Below are 23,525 nucleotides of genomic sequence, written 5' to 3' on the forward strand. Positions count from 1 at the left end.
TGTTTGAGATTTTTCAATAATTTTTTTAAATATTTATTTTTTAGTTTTAGGTGGACACAATGTCTTTATTTTTATTTTTTTTATGTGGTATTGAGGATCGAACCCAGTGCCCTGCACATGCCAGGCGAGCACGCTACCGCTTGAGACACATCCCCAGCCCTTCAATAATTTTTAATAGGAGTTTAAAGTAGTCCTGAGACAATTACTTTGAGAGCCACTTGCATCAGAAATCTGTAATCCCTATGCTATTGCTATTTTCTTCTTTCAAAGAGATCTGTGTATCTCCTAAATAGAGGGAAAATTTACATCTAGTGACCTTTACCTTTTCCCTAAGATGAAGCTCAGCACCTGTTCTACAAGTGATTCAACAAAATATTCCTGCTTCTCCTGGTTTGCTAGAACATATCAATGCTGTTGGGAGTTCCAAATCTCTTCATGAGACCCTCCCTCCTGTGGGCCCTTTGAAGCCTGTGCTTCCTATTTAGGCCTCTCAGGACTGGGGTGGCCCTCTTGAGGCCTGCTTTCTCTCAATGAACTGTATTATATTACGTTTACTGGCAGACACCCTAACAATTTGACTTCATAGACAAAATTTCCACTAAAAGTTTTCTGGAATCACAAAGTTAAGTATATTTGCATTCAGGAGATTCAATTTCAATGTTTCTCCAAACTCCCACCCCACTCCCCACCCCCCGTTAAGGCATGCATTTGTCTTTCACACAGGTGCACCTCTCAGGAGGTTTTCAGAAGCATCTACTTGCCTTCCCTCCAAACTGCTTGGTCCAAGCCTCACTTTGCTTTTAAGCCAGTTTTACTCCTTTGTCTTTGAAAGGTAAGCTGTCAGTCAGCTCATCAGTCCAATCACATGGTTTTTCTTTAAAACTAACAGTAATTTTTGTTAGAAACCTCATGCTCGATACATTCAAGTCACTCTACTTAAAGAATTATTACCATCCTGCAATTTTAGAATATCCTAATAAAAATGTCAACCATTCTACTTTCAAGAGCAGAAGTTATAAGCAAAAAAGGGTGGGTGAAGTTTGAAGATTAAACTATTTTTCATTCACATTTAAAATCACTGCTTTTCTTTTTCTATTTTCTGAGATGTAGGAAAAAAAGAAATAATACTTTTTTCCTACCTAATTTTTAAACATGAATATTTTATAAAATATTATCCATTTAGTCCATTTAGCTTAATATTAAACCTGCAATCTCAAACATTTTCTGTTCAAAATAAAATTTTCTAAAATCAATCAAGTTTATTTGAAAGATTCCCATAATGAATCCTTTTGCAAAGCCACATGTAGGGCAGACTCAGTTTGAGGGTTGCTTTGGGCATTGCCACTTGCTAAGTGGCTTGAACAAAGGACCTTTGTAGGCTTTTTAGGTCTTGGTTTATCACAGAGGATACTAGGTACTTAGATAATAAGCTCTCAACATAGCCAAGCAGAGTAGGCATTCTATAAGTGTTACCTAATATTATTTACAGATTTTCACATATGATATATCATTCCTGATTTTGTTTCTAAATTAAATTCAATCAGGTGTCAGTTCAGTTCCTCATTAATAATTTCATGAACCAGTCTCTTGGTTTCCTTACATACAATCTAGCAACCTTTCAATCAATCCTACACACTAAATGGCAAATTCATATTACTAACGGACAGTGATAAAACTGCTACACCTACATCATCCAAGTGTCCTATGCAAAGTCCAATACAAAGCATTGTTTTACTAAGGTACTGGCTTGGAATGTAACACCTGAATCTTGCCTTCAATAAATCTTCCCAGATCTGCTGGGAACTAGACACAGCCCCAATGCAGGATCTGTACTTCCCATTCATTTCCAGCCCATTGTTTTTTCCATACCTCTTTCATCTCTGCCCAGTCTCCGTCCATCCAGATCCTCTTCCCCACTGCTAAGCAAAGGAGCTTTTCTGCTACCTTTTTAGGGACAGTTTTCCTGGTCTGCCTATCAGAAAGTTTCTTCTAATGACGGTTACCACTCTATCTAGGTTCCTCTTCAAACACTTTTACCGTAAATGTTATTTGTATGCACATTCCTATACCCCTCTCTCTCACACACAACTATCATAGTGACTTACATAAGAGGTTCACGATATGTGTTAATGAATCCAAGAGTTAGAGTTACAGGGACCAATGTGTAATGTAAGAATAAAGAACAGGGGTTTGGAAAGGAGAAAAAAAATTGCATTATGTTGTTAGGAAGAAAATACTAATCCCTGTTTTCTTTATTGCTTTTCATTTGCCAATTTTCTTGTTTAAGTGGAAAAATACTGGGTTCATTTTTCTGTTCTTTTGTTGATTCGCTGTCTCTGTTATCCCAGGAGAACTCTTACTTCTTCAGAAAAACTAGTTTTCCCAAATCTCCGAAGCTTTGACAAAAACTTCTAAGACTGGTTAATATATGGCCAACACTAGTAAGGTCTTCTGGTTCACTCTGCTGGGTCACATTTTGTGGGGACTTGATATGAAAGCATTCTACAAAATTAACTTAAAGATTATTTTAAATAACAAGTGGACTATGTATAGTCACACTCCATACTTTATTCTTTTTAAGCTTTTATCAAGGTTAGGTTCATAAGATAAGTAGTGGATAGCAATGAAAAACAGTTCTCTGGGCATCAAATAAAAGCTTCAGAAATAGTAATAATACCTCTGTCTTTTAGCAGAGCATCTTTGAAGCATAGATGAACAGAACTCAACAAAGTTTTATTTTGTCTTAAATAGGAAGGTTGCAAGAATCAACTAATTCATTTCTAGACTCAATTTTCTCACTTATTATCTGAGGAAGCATGAGAAAAAAATCACTTCCCTCATGAAGTTAAATAAATACACAAAACTCTATTAAATAAATATATTAAACACTATTCCATACTGTGTCAGTCTTTTTTCAAACCTAAGAGAAATAAACAATGAGCCACTAATGTAAGCCACATATGTATTAAAATTTTCCCAGAAGCCACATTTTAAAAATGTATATTTTAATATAGTCTATTTAACTCAATATATCCAAATCATTTCAACTATTAAAAATTAGAGATATTTGACATGTTTCTTCTTACATCTTTGAAATTTAGTATGTATTTTATACATAAAACATATCTCAATTTGGACTAGCCACATGGCAAGCGGGTATTGGCTACTGTACTAGCAGAGCAGGACTAGATTCCTGTTTGTTCTAATGTTAACTGAAACATTTTGATGCACAAAAGTGCCAAGATGATTTTTAAAATAAATATAAACCTCATGAGGAAAGGAGTATCTTATAATACACACATAACACACACACACACACACACACACACACACACAGTTTGCTACTACATCAAAATTCCTCCCCAATTAAAAAAAAAACTATAGGATATCCAACAGAAAACTTCTTCAGATAAAGGCATCTATACATAAACTTTATGCCTGGATGGATAGGTAGGTAATATGAGTGGGGAGACTGGGAACCAATGACCCCAATCTGAAGGGTTAACAGAACTTTGGGGGCATAGAAAGCACTTCCCAGTCTGAGAGTGACAGCCATTGTAGCCATGAAGGAAATCTGGTTCAGTGTTTCAGAGCTTCTGATTTTTCCAAGATTGCTGGATATTTTCCAATATTAAAATAGTGTTAATAATTCGAATTCTAAAACACACTGTTTGAGCAAAAGAAAAAAACACAACAAAACTCCAGATATGGCTAGCACATCTCCAATTTGTCAATTTTGTTTTGTCCCTCTCTCCACTTTTTGGTCCCATTATTAATCCTTAATGAGTATAATAAGTGCAAAATTTATGACTAAGGGGTTAACAGCTCTAACAAATCTATAAAAAAAAAGAGATAATAAGCCTTTGAATAGAAAACTGGACAGAAGGACACAAACTGGCAATTCAAAGAAATGTAAATTATACTTTTATGTGTATGTTTAAAATATGTGTGAGCACCTGTATTCCAATCTTACTAGTAATAAAAAATTTTTTAAAAATGCAATAGAAAATGTTCTTTCCTCCCAAGTAAAAAATGGGGGAAATCATGCTCTTTTTCAAGCAGAATGGTAACAATTTTTTAAAATGTCTTATACTATTTAGTGCTGGCAAGCATGTGGGGAAACATGCACATCAACTGTTGGTATGAATCTAGAGATGCAGAAACTTTAAGTAGGGCAATTTGGCAATATGTCAAAAACCCTCTGTGGCTTACCAACTCTAATTTTTAAAAGATATTTTTCCTAGCAAAACAATAAAATTAATATAAAAAATATACAAAGACATAATCTTTATACTGTATACATAAATGTTAGTAGAAGGATAATCTAAATGTCTACTAATAGAACTTATTTCACTAAACTATTATGTATCCAATTCAATTTAGCTGTTTAAAAAAAAATAAAGATGAGGTAATAACCAGGAATAATATCTTCAATGCAGAGTTAAGTGAAAAGCAGGATACATAATACAGCTTACATACACATAAGCACATGAAAAGGGATTATCTACCTCTGGGAGCAGGGACCTATGGGGTCACTTAAATTTTCTACTCTCTCTCTTTTTAAAAATTATAATCTCCCTTGTATTGCCGGGGGGTGGGAGGTAGGGAGGAGAGAGAGAAGGAAAAAAAAAAAACAAAACAGCAAATATGGTTTCACTTGGGAAAATAGTCATTAATAATTGTGTCCAAGAGCAAATCATGGGAAATGAGCACCCTGGTGTTGCTATATGCCCAACAGCAGCAGAATTTAGCATGTCTTCTGTTGGGAAGTTTAAATATAATATAACTCTTGAAAAACACCTGCCAGATTTATAAATGTTAAGTTAGAACATCCCACAGCATTCCAGAATGAAAACTGGCTGTGTCTAAAACTCATTAAACCCAAACTTGCTTTTTATTTCAATGTAGAAGTCTTCATTTTGGGTGTGATTAAGCTATATTGAAAACTAAACTGAAATTAAATGCTAATTTCAGATAAGAGACTAGTACAACTAAGAAAATAAGATAAAATAAAAATATAAAATATTCGATATGCCTGAACACTCCTGGCGCCTGAACTGAAAACATTCATCTGGAAGTTAACGGGTCTATGCTTCTCTTTAAAGAACAGGCCAGATGTAAATGAGGAGCTGTGATTGGCTGGAGCACAATTCAGCCAACAAGTCAAGTTGGTTAGACAGCTAATGCTAATTTCCAGTTTGGATTTTTTGAATTCATGTTTTGAAACCCTGAATGTCCCTGACTACTCTGAAACTTTGCTTTGAATACAGTATTTTTTTGTTTCAAGATTAGTACTCATGTATGTATGAATAATACAGAAAGCAACAGTACGAATTTTACAGTTTTCTATTGTGGGTTGTAGACTGGAGCTCAGGGTATACCTAAGAATGTGAGTGGCCAAGTTTTTGTTAATCTTAGTACCAGATCTACCAGCTGCTTGAGACCTAATGCTCTCCCATCTTCTCAGATGGACACAGACAAAGCTAACACAGGAAGAAAAGACCCCCACCCCCATGTTCTCAGGCCAATACAGGACTCCCTCACTACAGCTGACTGAGGCAGTTCTACACTTCTGTTTTACCAATCCAAAACTCAGGCTCATCTGATTTCTATGCTGTATTTAATACTTGATCACTCTTCCCTCTTGGAGCTTTCCTGACAGTTTTTATAACCTCAATTTTCCTACCTTCTGCTTGTCTTCCCCTACATCCTGTTGCCCAGGCAGCTCTAGATAACACCTGTCAAGCTGAAGGCTCATGAGTACATGACAGGCAGCTCTGGTGACTGCTTAGTAGCTCCTAGTGCCTTCCAGCTCCTGCGCCTCCTGGACCTCTCTACTTAGGATGCTACACATGATCCTCAAACTTAACCACCTCTTGGGTTAATGCTTTTATTTTTATTTGACTTTTATTAAGAGTAGAAAGGTTTCATGGGTGGCTCTATAAATTACAAAAAAAGTTTTACAACCTGCTACAGAAGCAAACCCTTCTGCAAATGCTGTTACCATCCGTTTGCAGGTAACAACACTGACACACAGAGGAATACCCACCCAGATAACACCATTAGAAGTCCATTTCAGCCCAGAAAACCTGCTCTGCTGCTCCCTCCTAACACTCAGACTATCCAATAAGCTTATCACACACACTGTGTGTGTGTGTAAGATGGGTCCTTGCAAATTGGTTTTCAAGCTTCCTCCAAAATCCTGTGAGAGCTGGTCTCTCCTACAGTACACAGAAAAACAAACAAAAAAAAAATCACCTTTGTGTTAAGACAGCTAATAATCAAAGAGAATTAACCATACTGTACATAATAGGTGAAAAATAAAATCCATGTATTCCATGATTCAAATTACAGAGGCCAACATTAATTCCTTTACTTAAGTCAGACACCTGAGCATGATATGTGATTCTCTGCCTTCCTTATCCCTTCATCTCCATCACCCTCTACAGTGCCCTTAAATCTAGCTACATTGAGTTCCTAGAGGATAAGTTCAATGTTCTTGATCTGGCTTCCTCCAACCTGTTCTTCACAGCACAAACTTAAGTGAGAAGCTGTTTCTGACACCCTATTCTGATTTAGAGACCTCTACTTCTATTCCCACAAGAAGCTCAAAACATATACAAAACTTGAACTATTCTGCTACTACTGATTTATTGTCCTTGAGCACAGATTTAATTTTTTTTTTTTAGTTGTAGATGGACACAATACCTTTATTTTGTGTATTTTTATGTGGTACTGGGATCAAACCCAGCACATCACACATGCTTGACAAGAGCCCTACTACTGAGTCACAACCCCGGCCCCCAGATCTTATTTGAGATTTCCATGATAAAACAGTAGATGATACCAATGGGCACTCCATTATACATATTTGTATAATGAAAAAATTAACGAATAAAACAAGTGAACTGAATGAGCTGCCACTCCTCCACCATTACATCTTTCGGCTGTGTACTGCTCTCACATGAAGGGGGCTCAGTTCACTTTTCACCTTACATTAGTGGTTGCTTCAGGAATTGAGGAGCTCATCTCAAGTCAGAGCCCTAGTAATGCCAACTGAAGCAGAGTCATGAACTCCTGCCTCTCCTGTGGCTCACTCTTTCTGAGACAACAAAGCCCACACCAGCAAGCCTGGACTCTTTCTGATCAGGACTATTTGAGAATATCATTGTACTACTATGGTAATATTTTGTCTCCATTTGAGGGTTCATAAATAAATATGCATTTGGGATAAAGTGGCAAGAGGGAATAGTTCTTGAAAGGACTTAAAAAGTCACAAAGACTAAATGAACACTCATCTGAAGTGTTTTTTCCTTCTTTTTTTCTTTAAACAGAGTTTTCATTAAATTCCTCACTGTCCTAGAGCTGACCACCACCAGCTGAGAAAGAACAGATAGCCTCTTCCTTGACCATCTTTCTGTATGCTTCCTTTTCCCCAACTTCCAATGCTTGATCAAAAGCTCAGAGTTACTTCAAAGGGCAAGGTCAGCTCAGCAGGGGAGCTTTACATGCCTTAAAAAGGGAAAGAACAGTTATGTCACAAATAGTTATTCTTTTCTGACTTTCAGTTATTGTCCTGGTCCTGCTCTTTGCCTTAGCCTACCTGCTCAGATGGTCACCAGCAAATGAAAAAATGAACAAAACAAGTGAACTAAATGAGCAGCCAGAGTGAGCTGCAGTGATTAGGAGGTAGAGTTAAAATGACTTTGAGCCATGGAAGTGATTCCTAGTCATTCTTCAGACTTCAAACTCAAACATGTTTCTCAAGTAACAGGTTGAACTCACAGTAGTTTGGTAGTTCAAATCCCTTATTTTGTTCTCTCATAGCACTTTATTTCTTCCAGAGCACATCAAATTTTTAAGTACATTTTGTCTATTTGTTGACATTCATACCTCCCTTTCTGCATCATATCCTCATCCAGGAAGGGGATGACCTTTGTTTTGTCTGCCACTGAGTCCTCAACACCCAGGCCATCTTAGTATATCTGGGTACTTGTTAAATATTTTAAAAAAATCTTTCCAATTTCGTTTTCTTGCCTTGTATGTGAATTTACACTTTCATTTCCTAAATCCATTTGTCAAGGAATCTCATAAAAAAGAGCCTATGGGACAGACAGGTAAACTTCAAAAATTGTGTTTGTGAGTGTGTATGTCCATTGCAAAAAAAAAAAATATATAAAGTACTAGAAATAAACACTATAAGAAACTCATTTAAAAGTTTATTAAATGCTACAAATGAAGGTGAGAGTATTAGTAATGTTTTGGGGGATCATTCATCATTCCTGATTAAAAAATAAGTAAAATTCATAACAGTGACTAGAGAAAAGATAGCAACTATTTTCATAAAACTATTCTCATATTGTATAACCCTCACGTTTCTCCTTATTTACTATATCCTTTTAATAAGTACCATAAGTTAGCAAAGGTAGACTTTACTATTCCCCTCATGTGCCCAATGTCAACTAGGTTTGATACCTGGTAAGATTAAAATATGGAACTTAGTCTTTAGGTAAGAATGCTCACTTTTCCATATATAAAATCAAATACAACTCAAAAACAAAATCAGCATTCACATGTAACAGAGTGCATTCATTCAGGTGACTGAATATTATACTCTGTGTGGGAAATTGTATTTAAAAAATATAAAGTTACTAGATATAAGATCAATATAAAAAGATCAATTTTCTCTCTACTAGCAATAGTTAGAAAAAAATTTGTGACTGAAACTGGTTAGAAAACTATATACTTTAATTGTGAGATATTAAAAAAGACATAAGTGGAGAGAGTCATTTCATGTTCATAGAAAAGAAATATAACTGCAACTTCATCTATTCTAGAGTAGACGAAATTGCAGTTAAAATACCACAGGGCTGAACCTCAGTGGTAAAACATATGAGAGGCCCTGGGTTTGATCCTCAGCATTGCAAACAAAACACAGGACTGACAGACATGGTGGTGTATGCCTGTAATCCCAGCAGCTAGGGAGGCTGAGACAGGATTGTGAGTTCAAAGCCAGCCTCAGCAAGGCAAGGTGCTAAGCAACTCAGTGAGACCCTGTCTCTAAATAAAATACAAAATAGGGCTGGGGATGTGACTCAGTGGTCTAGTGCCCCTGAGTTCAATCCCCAGTACCAAACAACAACAACAAAAAATAGGACTTAATCTTAGAATCTAACAATCTGATTTTGAAATTTATATGAAAAGAAAGAACCAAAAATGAAGAAAAAGAACAAAGGTAGGGGACACACACTGTCAGGTACCAAGACCCATTATGTAATTCCAGAGTAATTAAGACATTATGGCACTGGTACAGAGACAAATAAATAGACCAATGGAAACAGAGTGCCAGAATCACACCCTCACATAAAGGACTTGAGATTTGACAATGCAGATTACAAGGGGAAAGGATGGACTTTTCAATAAGCAGTGCTGGAATAGTGCCTACTTATTCCACAAATAGATCACTGTTTTGATATAAAAAAAGTAATTTCAAATGAATTATCAATATATTAAAATGTTAAAAATTTCTAGAAGGAAAATATTTTTGATACTTCAGAGTATAAAAATAATATGGTTCATAGGGCTGGGGATATAGTTCAGTGGTAGGCACTTGCCTAATATGCACAAGGATCTGAACTCAATCCCTAGTATCATGAGGGGAAAGGGGTGGGGGACATAATTCAAAAAAGGAAAATTTGATAAATTCCAACTGTAATAACTATGTCTAACTATAATGATAATGAAAGACACATCACAAACCTGAAGATATTTGTAACACATGAAATTGGAAAAGAATATCTAAAATCTGTCAAGAATCAAATGAAAGAAAGATAAAGCAGTACAAAGAGGTGAATAAGGATTTCACAGAAATGTTTTAAATTTCCTGGTTGTGTTGTCATAGAAAAAAATATGAATGGCCAATAACCATTGGAAAAGATATTAATAAGGAAAATGAAAGTCATCATCACAGTTATATATCATTTCATATTCTCCAGACTGGCGAAAATTAAAACTCAAGGGGAAGCTGTGAAATGGCAGAAGCCCTCACTCCCTTGTCTTTCAGTGCAAGATGAAAAATGTGTGCTTTATGACCCAGCCATTCTTGTGGGGTTCTGTGGGTTACCCACCTGTTAACTGATAAATGTATAGATTTTTTTTAAATGTACAGATTTTTTCAGTAATCTTACTATGCTGTGTGATAAGACCTGCATTTCAAAACTCTAATAGATAATTATGAACATTTACTCACTGCATTGAGAATTTCTTAGTTCTCATATGGAAGCAGGAAAACATACTAACTAATCCCCTATTACTGGCTATCTAGATTGTTAAAGATCCCCCACACCCTACCCCTGAGACTAGGAATTGAACCCAGGGGAGATTTACCACTGAGCTATATCCCCACCCCTTTTATTTTTCATTTTAAGAAGGGTCCTAAGTTGCCCATGCTGGCCTCAAACTTGCAATCCACCTGCCTCAGCTTCCCAAATTGCTGGGATTATAGGTATGTACCATACCCAGATAGATTATTGACAATCCTTTGCTAGTATATATAAAAATGTGATAAATGCATTTGTTAGAAAACTTTGTAAACACCTCTAATCATTTAAGATAAATCCTTAAAACTAGTTTAAAGATGGGTATGCTTAATGCAAATATTTTAAGTTATGTTTTGCCAAGCTGTCCTACAGAAAATACTATTAACAACATGTACTTTCCTCCTACCACCTTCCCAACACTGGATAAAAACATAACTTTTGCCAAATGTGTATGTGAAAACTGGTTCACTGAATTTTTAATTTGTACTGATTTAAGAAATAGCAAGGCTAGACAGTTTGATTATTGTTCACTTAGTTTTTACATAGTTAACTTGCTTAATCCTCTGCCCATTTTTCTACTAAAGTGTTTTAAATTTTCTTAACAAAGTTCTTAATATATTCAGGATATTAATCCTTTCTATTCCAGGCATATTAAGCTTTATCATTTATCCTAAACTTGTTAGTTCAACTAAAGTTTTCAATTTTTACATAGTGAAAGCAATTTTTTTTTCTTTATGGTTCATTCTAATATATAATTCTTAATGTCTAGAGAAGCTGAGGCAGGAGGATCACAAGTTCAAAGCCAACCTCAGCAACTTGGCAAGGCCCTGTGCAACTTAGTGAGACCCTGTCTTAAAATTAAAAAATTAAAATTAAAAATGGGCTGGGGCTCAGTGGTTGAGCATCTCTGGGTTTAATCCCCAGTACTACTACTACTACTACTACTACTACTACTAATAATAATAATAATTAGTAGTGGTGGTGGTAGTAGTAGCAATAGGAGTAACAGCTCCTTTCCCAAAGGATCATTGTGAACATAAATTAATATAACATACACTACCACATTTAATAGAGTAAAGCAACACATAAAAATCAATTTTTGTAGCCACTAACTAAATCATAGTTAATTACACTACATACCTACAGGCCACAGATTTTATAATTATAGCTACCAAAGCAGATACACTTGGGGATTAATAAGAATCTGAAAAAAATCACACACAGTATAGGAAGCAGATACAATAATACAAAACTACATTTCCCAGGATCACAACAGTCATAAGAAAGGCCACAAGCAAAGCAGGCTGTCTTACCTTATTCTTCCCCTTCCTCTGCCAGTTCTGTTTCTTTGTGCACTACCACTCTTGTGACTGACATGTCAGGGTGCTGCTCTTTGGCTTCCCTGATTGCCTGAGCCAATGCCTGCCAAGGTCAGAAGAGAAAACAGTCATGAGCGGCTCCACCTCAGGATGATAAAACTCATGCATGTTCATCAACTGGAACTGCGATACAAGCTAAAATAGTCTTATTTCTTTAAAAAAGCAGGAAGATTCAAACTGAGATCACTGTTCATTTTATATGAATATGCTTCTCGTATTCCCAAACTTCCCATTCCTCTAGTCCACTTTGTAATGACAGGATGTGTAGGAGAAACATGGTATCTTTAACTCCCAGGCTTGTACTCACTAGGAGATTTTGAGAAAATGGCTCTTCTCTGAGCTTTTGTATTTTTACCAGTAACCTGAGAATAATGCTAAGGTTGTAAAGATTATTTTAAGGTTTGTTGTATGAATTTAAGAAATGATGTCAAGCAGCTAGAATAGTGCCTTATCTATACACTAAAGTGATAATTACTGGAAACTCCAAAGTATGGAACCAGGCCTGCTTATCTTGGCCCTCTCAGACACCTATGAACTAAAATGTTCACTGAACTAAGATGCTGCAGGGAAAGTATCTATAAACTTAATCATATATAATTAGTTAAGCTACAGAACAGATAGACTAATTTTTAGATTATCAAGTGCAAGTCCCTCTTTTGTAGGTGAAAAATCTTAAGGCCTGAAGATTAATGGATCTTTCTCAAGGCCATATAAAAATCTGATAAATGCATTTGAAAGGAAAGAGAGGACTGGGAATGGCAGGGAAAGAGAGGACTGGGAATGCTGACTCCAGTGGTTGATGGTCTCTTCCTGAACTAGGCAATGACAAAGCAGTTTCTTTATGTTTATCAGAAAATAAAGTTTATTTAAAAAAAAGTTGTGGCAATAGGGAAACATCCTGTTTTTCGGAGGGATAATACATTTTTCTTAATTATTGCTAGTTTTAATTATAAAGAGGTTCTGGGAGAGAGTAAGAGAAAACAAAACACCACAGAATGACAAACTCTTGGAAATAATCCTGAAAGAAGAAAATAAATTTTCCTAGGACAGAAAACAGCTTATGTCGAAGAAAATATGCACTTGAAAAAAAGCAGTGCAAGTTTTCCTTCTGTTTTGCCACTTGCCTAAATAGCACTTCTGTTTGCATTATTGTTCCTGTCAGCTGTGAGGTTACTAAGTAAAACCCTATACTTCACTTCATTAAAAAATGGTAAAGCTACAAAACAAAATAGGGAGAAAGAAAAAACTGCCCCAATCGCTTTCAAATACATTTGAAATCAAGTTTGTCATAATTCCTTTCATTTCATAATGTAAGCATAAGAACTTAAATACTATAAAACATTATTATGACAACAATAGGGACCAAGAGACAACTAGCACATTGTACTGCCAAAATGAGAAGTTATTTTATTAGAAATAAACTCTGAAGAGCAACCACAGTTTAGTTCATCCCTCCCTGGTATGGATCTGAAAGTATCCTGACAAACCAGGTTTCCTAAAAACATGCCTCTCCAATTTGCTAACAAGACATTTGTTTCTCTGAGATGAAGACTTCTATCCATTAGTAAAATTCCTTTTAATGTAGACAAGGAACTCAAAAGGGTTCTAATGGTATTAAAATTAATACAAGATCAACATCAGTTTTCAACAGCGGAGCTTATTACTCATTTAAAAATAGCTTCATAGAACATACTGCCTGACCCAAAATGCAGACCACAGTTGTGCCTCTGGATCTGATCATGCAATGGAAACATGCCATAAAAGGCCAGGTACTCCAGGGGTTAGAAACACTACACTAGGCAAAGAACTTGCATCAAGATCAGGAATGAAATACATTAATGTGGATAATTTAGCTCTAGAAGGTTGATCACCAGATATCATGGAGTCTGGCGAGATGTCTCCCAAGAATATGCTGAAAGATGCACAGATGATGGCACAAATCCTGAAGGATATGGGGATTACAGAAGATGAGCCAAGAGTTATAAATCAGATGTTGGAATTTGCCTTCCGGTAAGTGACCACAATTCTAGATAATGCTAAACTTTGTTCCAGATATGCTAAGAAATCTACTGTTGATGTAGATGATGTGCAATTGGAAATCCAGTGTCAAGCTGACCAGTCTTTTATGTCTCCTCCCCCAAGAGATTTTTTTTTTATTAGATACTGCAAGGCAAAGAAATCAAATACCTTTGCCACTGGTCAAACCAAGGTCCTAAACTGCCTCCTGATAGATAGTACTTAATAGCTCCAAACTATAGGTTCAAGTCTTTACAAAAAAAAAAAAAAAAGAAAGAAAGAAAGAAAGAAGGAAAGAAAGAAAGAAAAAGAAACACAAAGCATATATTTCTGCAGGAAGAGTAACAGTTCCACAATTAAGTGTTACTAGCAGACCAAGTACTCCCATATGAGGCACACCAACCCCCAAAACCAGGTTTGTTTCAACTGAAGTAGAGACTCCAATGTCGCGAACAGGGCAGAGGTTTACAGTACAGATGTCTGCTTCACAGGCCTCTGCTATAAAAGTCTCAAGACCGCGCAACATCAGCAGTTCAGAATGTTCTGAATGATCCACCATTAATTGGGTCCAAAAACACAGAATAAGATATTACCACTAACATGGTATCATCACAAAACACTACCAATGAATCATCAAATGCATTGAAAAGAAAACGTGAAGATGAAGATGAAGATGAAGATGAAGATGAAGATGAAGAAGAAGAAGAAGAAGAAGAAGAAGAAGAAGAAGAAGAAGAAGATGACGACAACGGCGGCGGCGGCGACTATGATAATTTGGAATCTGATTTGATGCATGTAGCCTGTATACTTGGTCTTGAACCCATTGTTCTGAAATTGAAGAAACATGCTGGATATTTTCAAGTTCTGTTTTAAGAAAACTTCAATAGTATTTAATGAGTAAATAATAATTACTATTCTTCTCAATTGAAATGTTAGATTTTCTTTAATAGGACCAGTAATGGTTATTACTGTGTGTATATATGTGACTGCATGACTAATATGATTCTGCAACCTGTACACTCAGAAAAATGAGAAATTATATCCCATCTGATTCAAATGTATGATATATCAAAGTCATTGTACTGTCATGTATAACTAATTAAAACAAATAAAAAATTTTTTTTTAAAAAACTAAAGTTGTTCATTGATTTGATTACTGAAAATAAATAAATAAATAAAAACAGTTCTATCATCTCAATTTAGGAAGAAAGAGAATCTATCATGAGCCTGTGGTGACAAATGTATGGGAAGAAACAATTTTACTCAAAGTTTATGCTTACCTTTAAACATAAAGAAGTTAAGCCTCTACTCTCTTTATTTGGATATTTGAACACTATTTTTGAAGCATGCATTATATCATTGCACAAAAGAGATGTGTGTCTTTGTAGCAACAGTTAAGGCTGTAGTATCACTGTGACTTAAGAGTTAGAAATGTATTATTTTGGTGCTTATGCCTCAGATTGTTTATCTGCCTTTCTGAAGCAGTACCTGGATTGAAGTTTTCATGTAAAATAGTCAAAGGGGGGGAAAACATAAAATGAAACCTGAGAGTAAACTGTGAAAAGTGGTATGCTAAAGTCTGAATAGACCTAGAGGTTCAGTGGGACAGAAGAGACAATTGCTGGGAGGACATTCCAATTTGACTTTCTACCATGCCAACAAACGTGGGCTCTTGCCTAGCACACTATAGGAATTCAAGAACTGCTCACTGAGCAGGAGTTCTAAGGAAAAAGTTAAGAATCAGCTCTGCTACAATTTCACAGTGGGGAACTCAAAACTATCCCAGTGAACAGCAGCAGTAAAACAGAACCCTCTATGGGAAGCTGGAGGCTTGGTTTCCTCTTTCCCAAGGTGGAGTAATAGTAGTCATCTCCTAGGAACTTGTGCACCTCAGTTAAAACCCAGAATCAAGATTTAACACTCAAGGAAATTTTTTAAATTATGACTTATGTAAATAAAATAATGCTTACAAAGGCCAAAAAAAAAAAAAATGAGGAGCCATTTTCTTTGTAGGCCTGAAAAACATCCATTTCTCTCTAGTCACATACAGAACCTTTCTCAAGCAAGAAATTCTTTCTCCAAAATTCTCTTTCCTGAGCTCAATGTTGTGTACAAAGTTGAATAACTATTATTTGCTCCTACAGCCCAGCTGAAATGGTCCACTGAACCATTCTTTTCCATTCTTCAAGTCATTGTAAAATAGCCTCCTTTTAAAATCACTCAGAAAACAAAATAAAATAAAACCATCAGTTATGACTGTAATCTAAAATTAAAGCTACTCATCAAATCTCCAATGGTTCCATTCATTGCTTACTTAAAGCCCTGTGTTATGCCAATCTTAATACAGAATGGAAACATAATTCCTCTTAAAACTTTTCAGAATCACTATAAATTTTTACTTTGTATGAGATCTTAGGTTATTTTCCCCTCCTTCCTCCATTCCAAAAGAAGTAATAAATAAGGAAAAACAACTAGTGGTAAATAGTCCAACTTTTCTTATGCTACAAAAGACACTTAACCATTCCTTTAAAAATACATCAAAAGTGGCTTTTTTTCATTTTTCAGAAGTCATTGTCATTAAATTGACCTTTAAAAAAAATATTTGATGACTTATCTTTAAACCAGGCCCACATGAATACCTAATGGTTGCCCAAATCCTTCAGATGACTTTGACTCTAAAGTACACGTAAAGCCAGTGGGAAATAAGTAGCCATTCACACTTTATGCTGACTCAGAGTTAGAAAAGCTAAAAGGATAGGTTATGTACAGGCTGCAAAGTAGAACTTAGGAGTTGGACTTCATCTATGAAGTTCTGGGAGAAGATGTTTACCCAGGAATGTGAGAAAATGACAGACATAAACCTTAGCAAATAAGTAAAGTCGCTTTTAGAACTAGAACCTAAGGTCTTTACCTGGTCATGATCAATATCTGCATCTCCTGTGATCACAATGCGTTTCTCAATTCTTGTTTCAGATATTCCACCTTTTACAGTCTAAAAGTCATAAAAAGAAAAAGAACAGCAATGACTAAAGCATGTTTACATAGGCAGAGAAAAGAAAAAGGGAACCCACCTTGACCTTCTGTTCATCATAAAGCCATGCACAATGAATGATGGAAGACTGATGTTCTAGAAACTGACTTTCCTGTATTATTAAGTTCAATAGAGAAATCTATTGTTAAAGTTATAGCATCCATAAGTATCCCTCAACTGAAAGCAACCCTAAAATTAACTTATCAAGACTCAGGGTAGATTAAGATAGGCTAAATATCATTTAATCCAAGTAATTTGACTGAGATATTCTGTTATAATTTCCTGGTTTTCTTCATTCCCAACTGGCCAGTTTTTAAAAGGGAGAATAGAAAGAAGAAATAACTGGTATTTGTAGAATTAAGAATAATTTTAACAATTCTGGTATCAGTTTTAAGATTCAGGAACCTGTTTGATATTATAGTTTTCATTGCTTGGTTCTAATCATACAAATTCATTTAGTAATTCTGTTCATTTTATTTAGTGCAATACAAAATAGGACTAGGATTTGGCTTAAGACAGGGAAGACACTGAGGTTTTCATTAAATGTGTGATCTGATCTCAGTTATGCATGTGACTGACCTTAGGGACATGGAGCATGGCTATGCAAAGGTAAGGTGAGACCTGGAGGAAGGAGACCCTGGGTGAACTGCTCACAGTTACTGACTTGGGTGTAACCGGAGAGCACTGGGATGGACTGGAGCAGGCTTAGGAGATCAACTGCCTGTGACCTTCTAAATAGAGACAATGGGAAAATACCACATGGTTCTGAAAAAACACATCCATCCTTGCCAACTCTAACAAAGTCACAAGTGATGGCTTTTTACTCTAAGACTTACCACTAACATTAATAACTTGATATGCTTTAAAATGAGCACTGGTGGCATAATTTATATGACATTTTTTAATATACACAGCTGTTTTTTTGTGTGTTCTTATTTTGATTTTTTTCTTCATTATTGATGAATTGAAGAACACGGGGGGGGGGCACAAGGGACACATTTAAAACCTTTAAAAATTAATCAAATATGAAAAGTAGAAGTGAAAGGAAATACTAGAAAATAAGATTTAAGATAGAAATCTGATTACCTAGAAGCTCCTAAAAATAATTCTGGGTTTCTCTACGTCTGAAGGGGGCATCGGTATTTATGCTGGCAAGCCAGGGACCGCCTGGTAATTTGGTGTTAAAACACTTGGAGAATGATCTGGGAGAATGCCCCCCAAACTGACATACTAACATCTTAAAGAAATAAGGGAAGTTTTGCAGCTTATCAAATGATCTCTGCTCTTGTAGCCATCTTAACTATAGCTATTCATAAGATATTTTTACCCCCTTGTACTTTAAAAAATTGGAATTTGGTTTAAATACATGTCAATGGAGGCTAATTTATCAGTTAATTTAAATCAAGGCATTTTTTATTCCACTGGCACTGTCTGTGTATTACTTGGAGATGAGTATAGGAACAAAGAAACGATTCAGAAAAGATCCTGTTTGCAATGTACCATCCTCTCCCTAGATTCCCCTGGACTGCTTTACCTTGGTGATGTGTGTGGTTGTCGTTGTCGACACGGACTCAGATGTGATGGTTTGTGCAGTCAATAACGTGCCCGAATCACCACCAGCCCCGCCATCAATCTTTGGATAGTTGAGGGAAAAATACAAAGTAATGCTTAACTTCCATCATGTTGTCAGAGAACCCCTCCCCATTGAATATGCATCTTCCAAAAATCTATATGGTCTGCAGAAGATGCTATCCGCCTATCCTTTGCGTGTCTGTAGTGGTAATTTACGGTCCAGGAGAGTGGCTGGCATTTAAAACAGAGGAGAGGCAAAGGCTAAATGCAAATGGAGCAGCAAACCCTGTGGGTAGAAAGCAGAAGTAGAAGGTGGGAGGGAAAGCTACAAAGGACTCAAGAGAATTTGTCTGAGGAACATTTGCAGAAGCTAGAAAAGAAAACTAGAGAGGCAGGCAGGGAAGTTTCCACAGTGACCAGAAGTGCTGAGTTTGTTATTGTCTTTTAAGCACAGGTGGGTAAAAATAGATAAACATTTTCTCAGATTACTAAGCAACAGAGCCCAAGAGACACTGAGCCTCAGTGATTTGGTTATCTGCTTATCTCTAGATTTTTTTTTTTAACTACACAGTTGCTATAATAGTTTGTGTGCTGAGAGTATACATATTGGTACATATTTCAATATTGCATGTCTGCATTCTCTCTCTACATATATAACATATATAAATTCCATGCATATATTAAAATAGGTTTTATTTTAATTTGCTTGATACTGGAAGAGGTAGAAAGTTCTAGAATTTGCCACAGCAAAGAAATTAAGAGCCTAACACTTTAAGTTATATCAAACATATCTGCCTTCTGATTTCTAACATAGAAGTGACATATCTGACACAAGAAATAACTGGAAAATCTAAAGCCTTTCTGACTAAGGTAAGAGGAAATTTCTCTCAAATATGCACTGGGCACCTGTATTTCTTTATGAGGTACTTACCGCAGTAAAGATACATGAGTAATGCTCCCAACACACATACACATAAGAAACCTGTTTGTGCTTATATGGAATCTATGCACACATGGATGAGTAATTTTAGAAAATGTTCTACTCATGAAGACATTAAACCTTTTCGGTGGCGCTGGGTACTGAACTCATGGACTTTTGCATGTTAGGCAAGTTCTCCCCCACTGAGCTACATTCCCAGAATAAATATTTGGAGAGGGCAATAACCTGCCATGCTCCACCTGGCACAATCCCACCTAGAAGGTCAAACTTTCCAGTAGAGAAAATATTTATCATATATATTTAAAACAGTTCATTTTGAAATGATGAACACTTTCCTTTTTTGTTATTCTTAAGTTTAGACATCATAATGCTTATTTAAAATCTTTACAGAAGAAGTCTAAATATCTAAAATCAAATACATAAATCTGATAATTATTTAGACACAGTATCACAGGTCATGTATGAATGACTACATATGTCTAAAATAAAATAATCCAACATGAAGAAGGAGGGAGAGTATGTGTGTGCATATGTGTGTTACTTGTATGATAGTGAGTTGACTGGATCTGTTTTTATGGAATTTAGAGCAAAGAAAAAAGCCCATCTGCTATTAAACCACAAAATATATCAGATTCAGTAAACTTCACAAGACAATCTATTTTCCAAGTGTATACAAACATTTTTGGATACAAGCCAGAAATACCTTACAATAATACATATGAAATCCACACTGCTTATTCTAAATAAATATACTGGGTCGCCAATTTGATTGCAGCTCTCTGTCTCAATCTGAGAGCAACATAGCAATGTTGTTGGGGGGGCAGTTACAAAATGGAGATGTGAAAAGCTAAGTCAAGGTCAGGAATATGTAAACGACAAGACACTGAAAACAGAAATAGACATACTAAGTAAAGAAGAACTCAAACAGTCCAAGTCTTGAGCTTTTGTACCTGTGGAGACTCATATGTGATGGTTTTGGTCTCAGTTTGGACAATAGGGACTTCCTTGGTGGAGATTTCTGTCCTTTGTGAGGCATCAGAAATTGTTACCATCTCTGTTTTTACCACTGGTGGCTGAGGTGGAAAAGGAAGGGAAAAATAAATTCTAGAGGTAATAAAGTAAAAGAACTTAAAGGAACCTTCAAAAATAAATTGTTTAAGAAACATCCAAACATACACTCATGCACAAAGGAAAAAAATAACATAAAACAAACAAAAGATATGAAAGAAAAACTTTCCTTCAAATATATCATATACACACATACACATGTTGGTATGTGTATATGTGTACATATATAAAAAATAAGCTAATATGATAACTCCTTAAATCATGTTATTCTTCAAATTATGATGGCCCTTAACTACTACACTGATATATGTATATTCTTTACTTTGGAAAAGTAATGATAATATTGAAAAAAGTTTGAAAATGACTCAAAGTGAAATAATCTTGATTGCTACAGCAATTTAAAGCATCACAGGGTTTATATGAAGTCTTATTGTTTTTAATTAGCATGCCAGCTAGGTAGACAAAGATGTGCTCTTCTCCCCAAAAGACACCATTTTCAGAAAGGATATCTTCAAGAGTGATTGTTTCGTTTGTCATAGCCTAAAATTTGCAGTGTTCCTTCTGTATTACATGTTAAAATGTTATGTCTAAAATTTCTCTATTAATGTTATAGTAACACTTTAAACAATTTCAAACATGAAAGTAGAGGTTCAATGGTCTTTTAACAGTGTACTCTGTTGAGCATGTATATACAGTACAATGTCAGGCTATGATACTACTACTAAAATACTACAGTACTTTCTCTGAGAGAAAATTCCCGACAGGTATAATTATTTAAAGAGGAACAACCATATATCAAATGCAGAAAATAATCAAAGACTCTTAAAACATCTTCTCTGACGAGAAATACAAAGTTTAAAAGTGACATAGTAAAAATCCATTTAATCATTTCAAAACAGTCACTTCAAGATTTTCTACCTATCAGAGTGAATATGAATAAATCCCTATACCGTGGGCATTTTAGAATTGAGAAGCATTTCCATGGAAGTAAACCCTCCCTCAGCCTAACTCATTGCATCTAATGACCAAGAGTTAATCGAAGTGGACTTTGGAAAGTTTTCTTTCTTAAAGAGAAAAGAAGAACACTCATATCCAATGTAGATAATTCACAAAACATATAATCAATTTGCAAAGAGCTGATATAAGGACAGAACAAGAAGAGAAGGGTTCCCTCCTTCTACTACTGAACAGTTTAGCCTCTGGCTGCCTAGAAGGAAGGAAAAAGTTCTTAACCAAACCATACAATCCCTGGAATCTAAAAACAGAAATCACAGCAGCATTCAAGAAATACTGTTCTCATCACTGCAGGATACTGCACTCAGAGCATCACAGTTATCAGAGCCTGCCGTCAGTTCTAAAAACCTTTAGTTCAGGAGCAAGAATGAGTCCAAAAGTCAAATCCAATCTGACGACAGGAACACACACACTCACATTGACCATTTTCTCAACATTACAAATACAAATACCAATGGGGGAAAAGGCATTTCGTTTGAGGAAGCAGTGCAAATAAAGACAAAACAGTTCAGAGCATTCCAAACATGCAAAGAAAATTTAAATATGCAATGGCAAGGAAAAAATGATGAGGTGATTGTAGGAAAGTTTACCCTACAGGTGATCCAGTGGCAGTAGAGAAGCTAGAAACCATGAACTGAGCTGGCAGAAAATCTACAAGCATTGCTTTCCCCCTTCTTCCCGTGAGAGAAAAATTCTTTTTGAAAAAGCTGAAGAAGAATTTGGAAGACAGGCGAAGAAGAAAGGCAGGTGTTTCCCACCTGAGAAATAGCTCTATAGCTTAGCTCCCGCTTGGAACTCCCATTTACCTCTGAACAACAAATAATTTGTGGCAAAACATCAATGTCAACATGAGACACCTCTCCGTTAACTTTATGTTGCTCTTCCTCTGTTTCTTCTCCCATGTCTTGCTTAACCGTGCCTTCGTTTATACTCTTCTCTGCAGATATCTTTTGGGCAACTACATTTTCCTGGGCCACTGTTTCTACTGTGATTACACTGGCACCTGCTTGTCTGCCTGGGCTGGCTTCAGGCACTGCTTCCTCCCTCTCTACTACCTTGGCTGCTCCGCTGGGCTCTTCCTCCGTCTCTTCTTCATACTCCTCCTGCTCTTCCCTTAGGGTGCCCTCGGTCACATGGTGGTGGGGCCGGTACTCTCCCACATCTTCCTCCTCACTCTCACTGCTGCTGCTGCTCTCAGAAGACAGGGAGGTGGAGTCTTTTTGTGTCACAGGCTCCACCTTACGAATCTCCCCAGGACCACTCCCAGGTGATATCTCTTTACCATTCATTTCTTCTGTGATTACTCTTTCGTCTTTCCCAACCTCTGCCTGCTTCTTCTCCTCCACTACATTCAGAGTCTCATGTGAACTCTGTACAAAAAAAAAGATGGATGAGGGAAAACAAAAATATATGAATAAACAAAAACAACAGAAACCCAAATTAAGTGATGGCAGATTCATGTCATGGAGAAAAACAAAGATGATTATGATGGCTGACTGAAAGGGAAGCGGGGAAAACGTGAGGGGATGAGGTGTCAGGCAATGTGTTAACATGGAAAAGGGGAGAACCTTAACAGCATCCCTGGCTCCAGTGCAAGGACCTTCTGACGCAGGAGCACGTGTCTGCGGAACAAAAAGCAACCAAGGACACAAATCAATAAGGAGTTACCTCAACAACCGCCAAAACAGACATCTGACACCACAACACAGAACAGCAAGAATGAACGTCTACGAAAAACTCTGCTCAAGGTCACACAGAGGACAGTTAAGACAAATGCCAAAAAGCATATAAAAAAAACGAACAAAAACAACCAGCATTCTCCCAAGAAACAAAATTCTTTTATTTATAAATTATACCTACAAGTACCACTTATGTAAAGTGTCATGTGTGTGTGTGTGTGTGTGTGTGTGTGTGTGTGTGTATAAAAGCTTACTGAGCACTTAAAGGGATATGTGACACTCAACAGTTTGGGCTTTAATCAGACTCTAGAACCCAGGCTGGAACCTTGACTCCTCAATAAATGTAGCATTCAAGGAAATGGTACCTATAATTATTTGCTAATACTTTTAAAAAATAGCTTTATTGGCAAAATTATAGTTGGCTTCAGATAGCTATCAAAATAAAAATGTTCATTTCAAAGACTGTCAATAACATCCCAATTTGTATTATAGATTAGCAAATACTAC

At 36.1% G+C, this 23,525-nt stretch overlaps 1 protein-coding gene and 1 pseudogene across 21 annotated transcripts in view; one reads left to right on the forward strand and one right to left on the reverse strand.

The window, feature by feature from the left end:
- EPB41L2 (erythrocyte membrane protein band 4.1 like 2) overlaps positions 1–23,525 on the reverse strand; it is a 208,748-nt gene that overhangs the window by 6,818 nt on the left and 178,405 nt on the right. For 14 of the 20 annotated variants that reach the window (XM_081296262.1, XM_081296268.1, XM_081296265.1 and 11 more), the window contains 6 exons: positions 22,908–22,961; positions 22,146–22,709; positions 20,208–20,330; positions 18,280–18,378; positions 16,626–16,706; positions 11,633–11,741 (listed from right to left, as the gene is read on the reverse strand). In XM_081296262.1, coding sequence (XP_081152388.1) covers positions 11,634–11,741; positions 16,626–16,706; positions 18,280–18,378; positions 20,208–20,330; positions 22,146–22,709; positions 22,908–22,961 — 1,029 coding nt within the window. In that variant the 3' untranslated portion in view covers position 11,633. The remainder of the gene's footprint in view (positions 1–11,632; positions 11,742–16,625; positions 16,707–18,279; positions 18,379–20,207; positions 20,331–22,145; positions 22,710–22,907; positions 22,962–23,525) is intronic. The other 6 variants (XM_081296270.1, XM_081296269.1, XM_081296266.1 and 3 more) reach the window with 4 other exon arrangements.
- LOC308650422 (transcription initiation factor TFIID subunit 9-like) lies at positions 13,578–14,587 on the forward strand (annotated as a pseudogene). The gene is made up of 2 exons: positions 13,578–13,981; positions 14,036–14,587. The product of its transcript is annotated as a transcription initiation factor TFIID subunit 9-like (transcript).

The sequence above is a fragment of the Spermophilus citellus genome (genome assembly GCF_964194105.1).
Source record: "Spermophilus citellus genome assembly, chromosome: 5".
In the NCBI taxonomy this organism is placed as follows: Eukaryota; Metazoa; Chordata; class Mammalia; order Rodentia; family Sciuridae; genus Spermophilus; species Spermophilus citellus.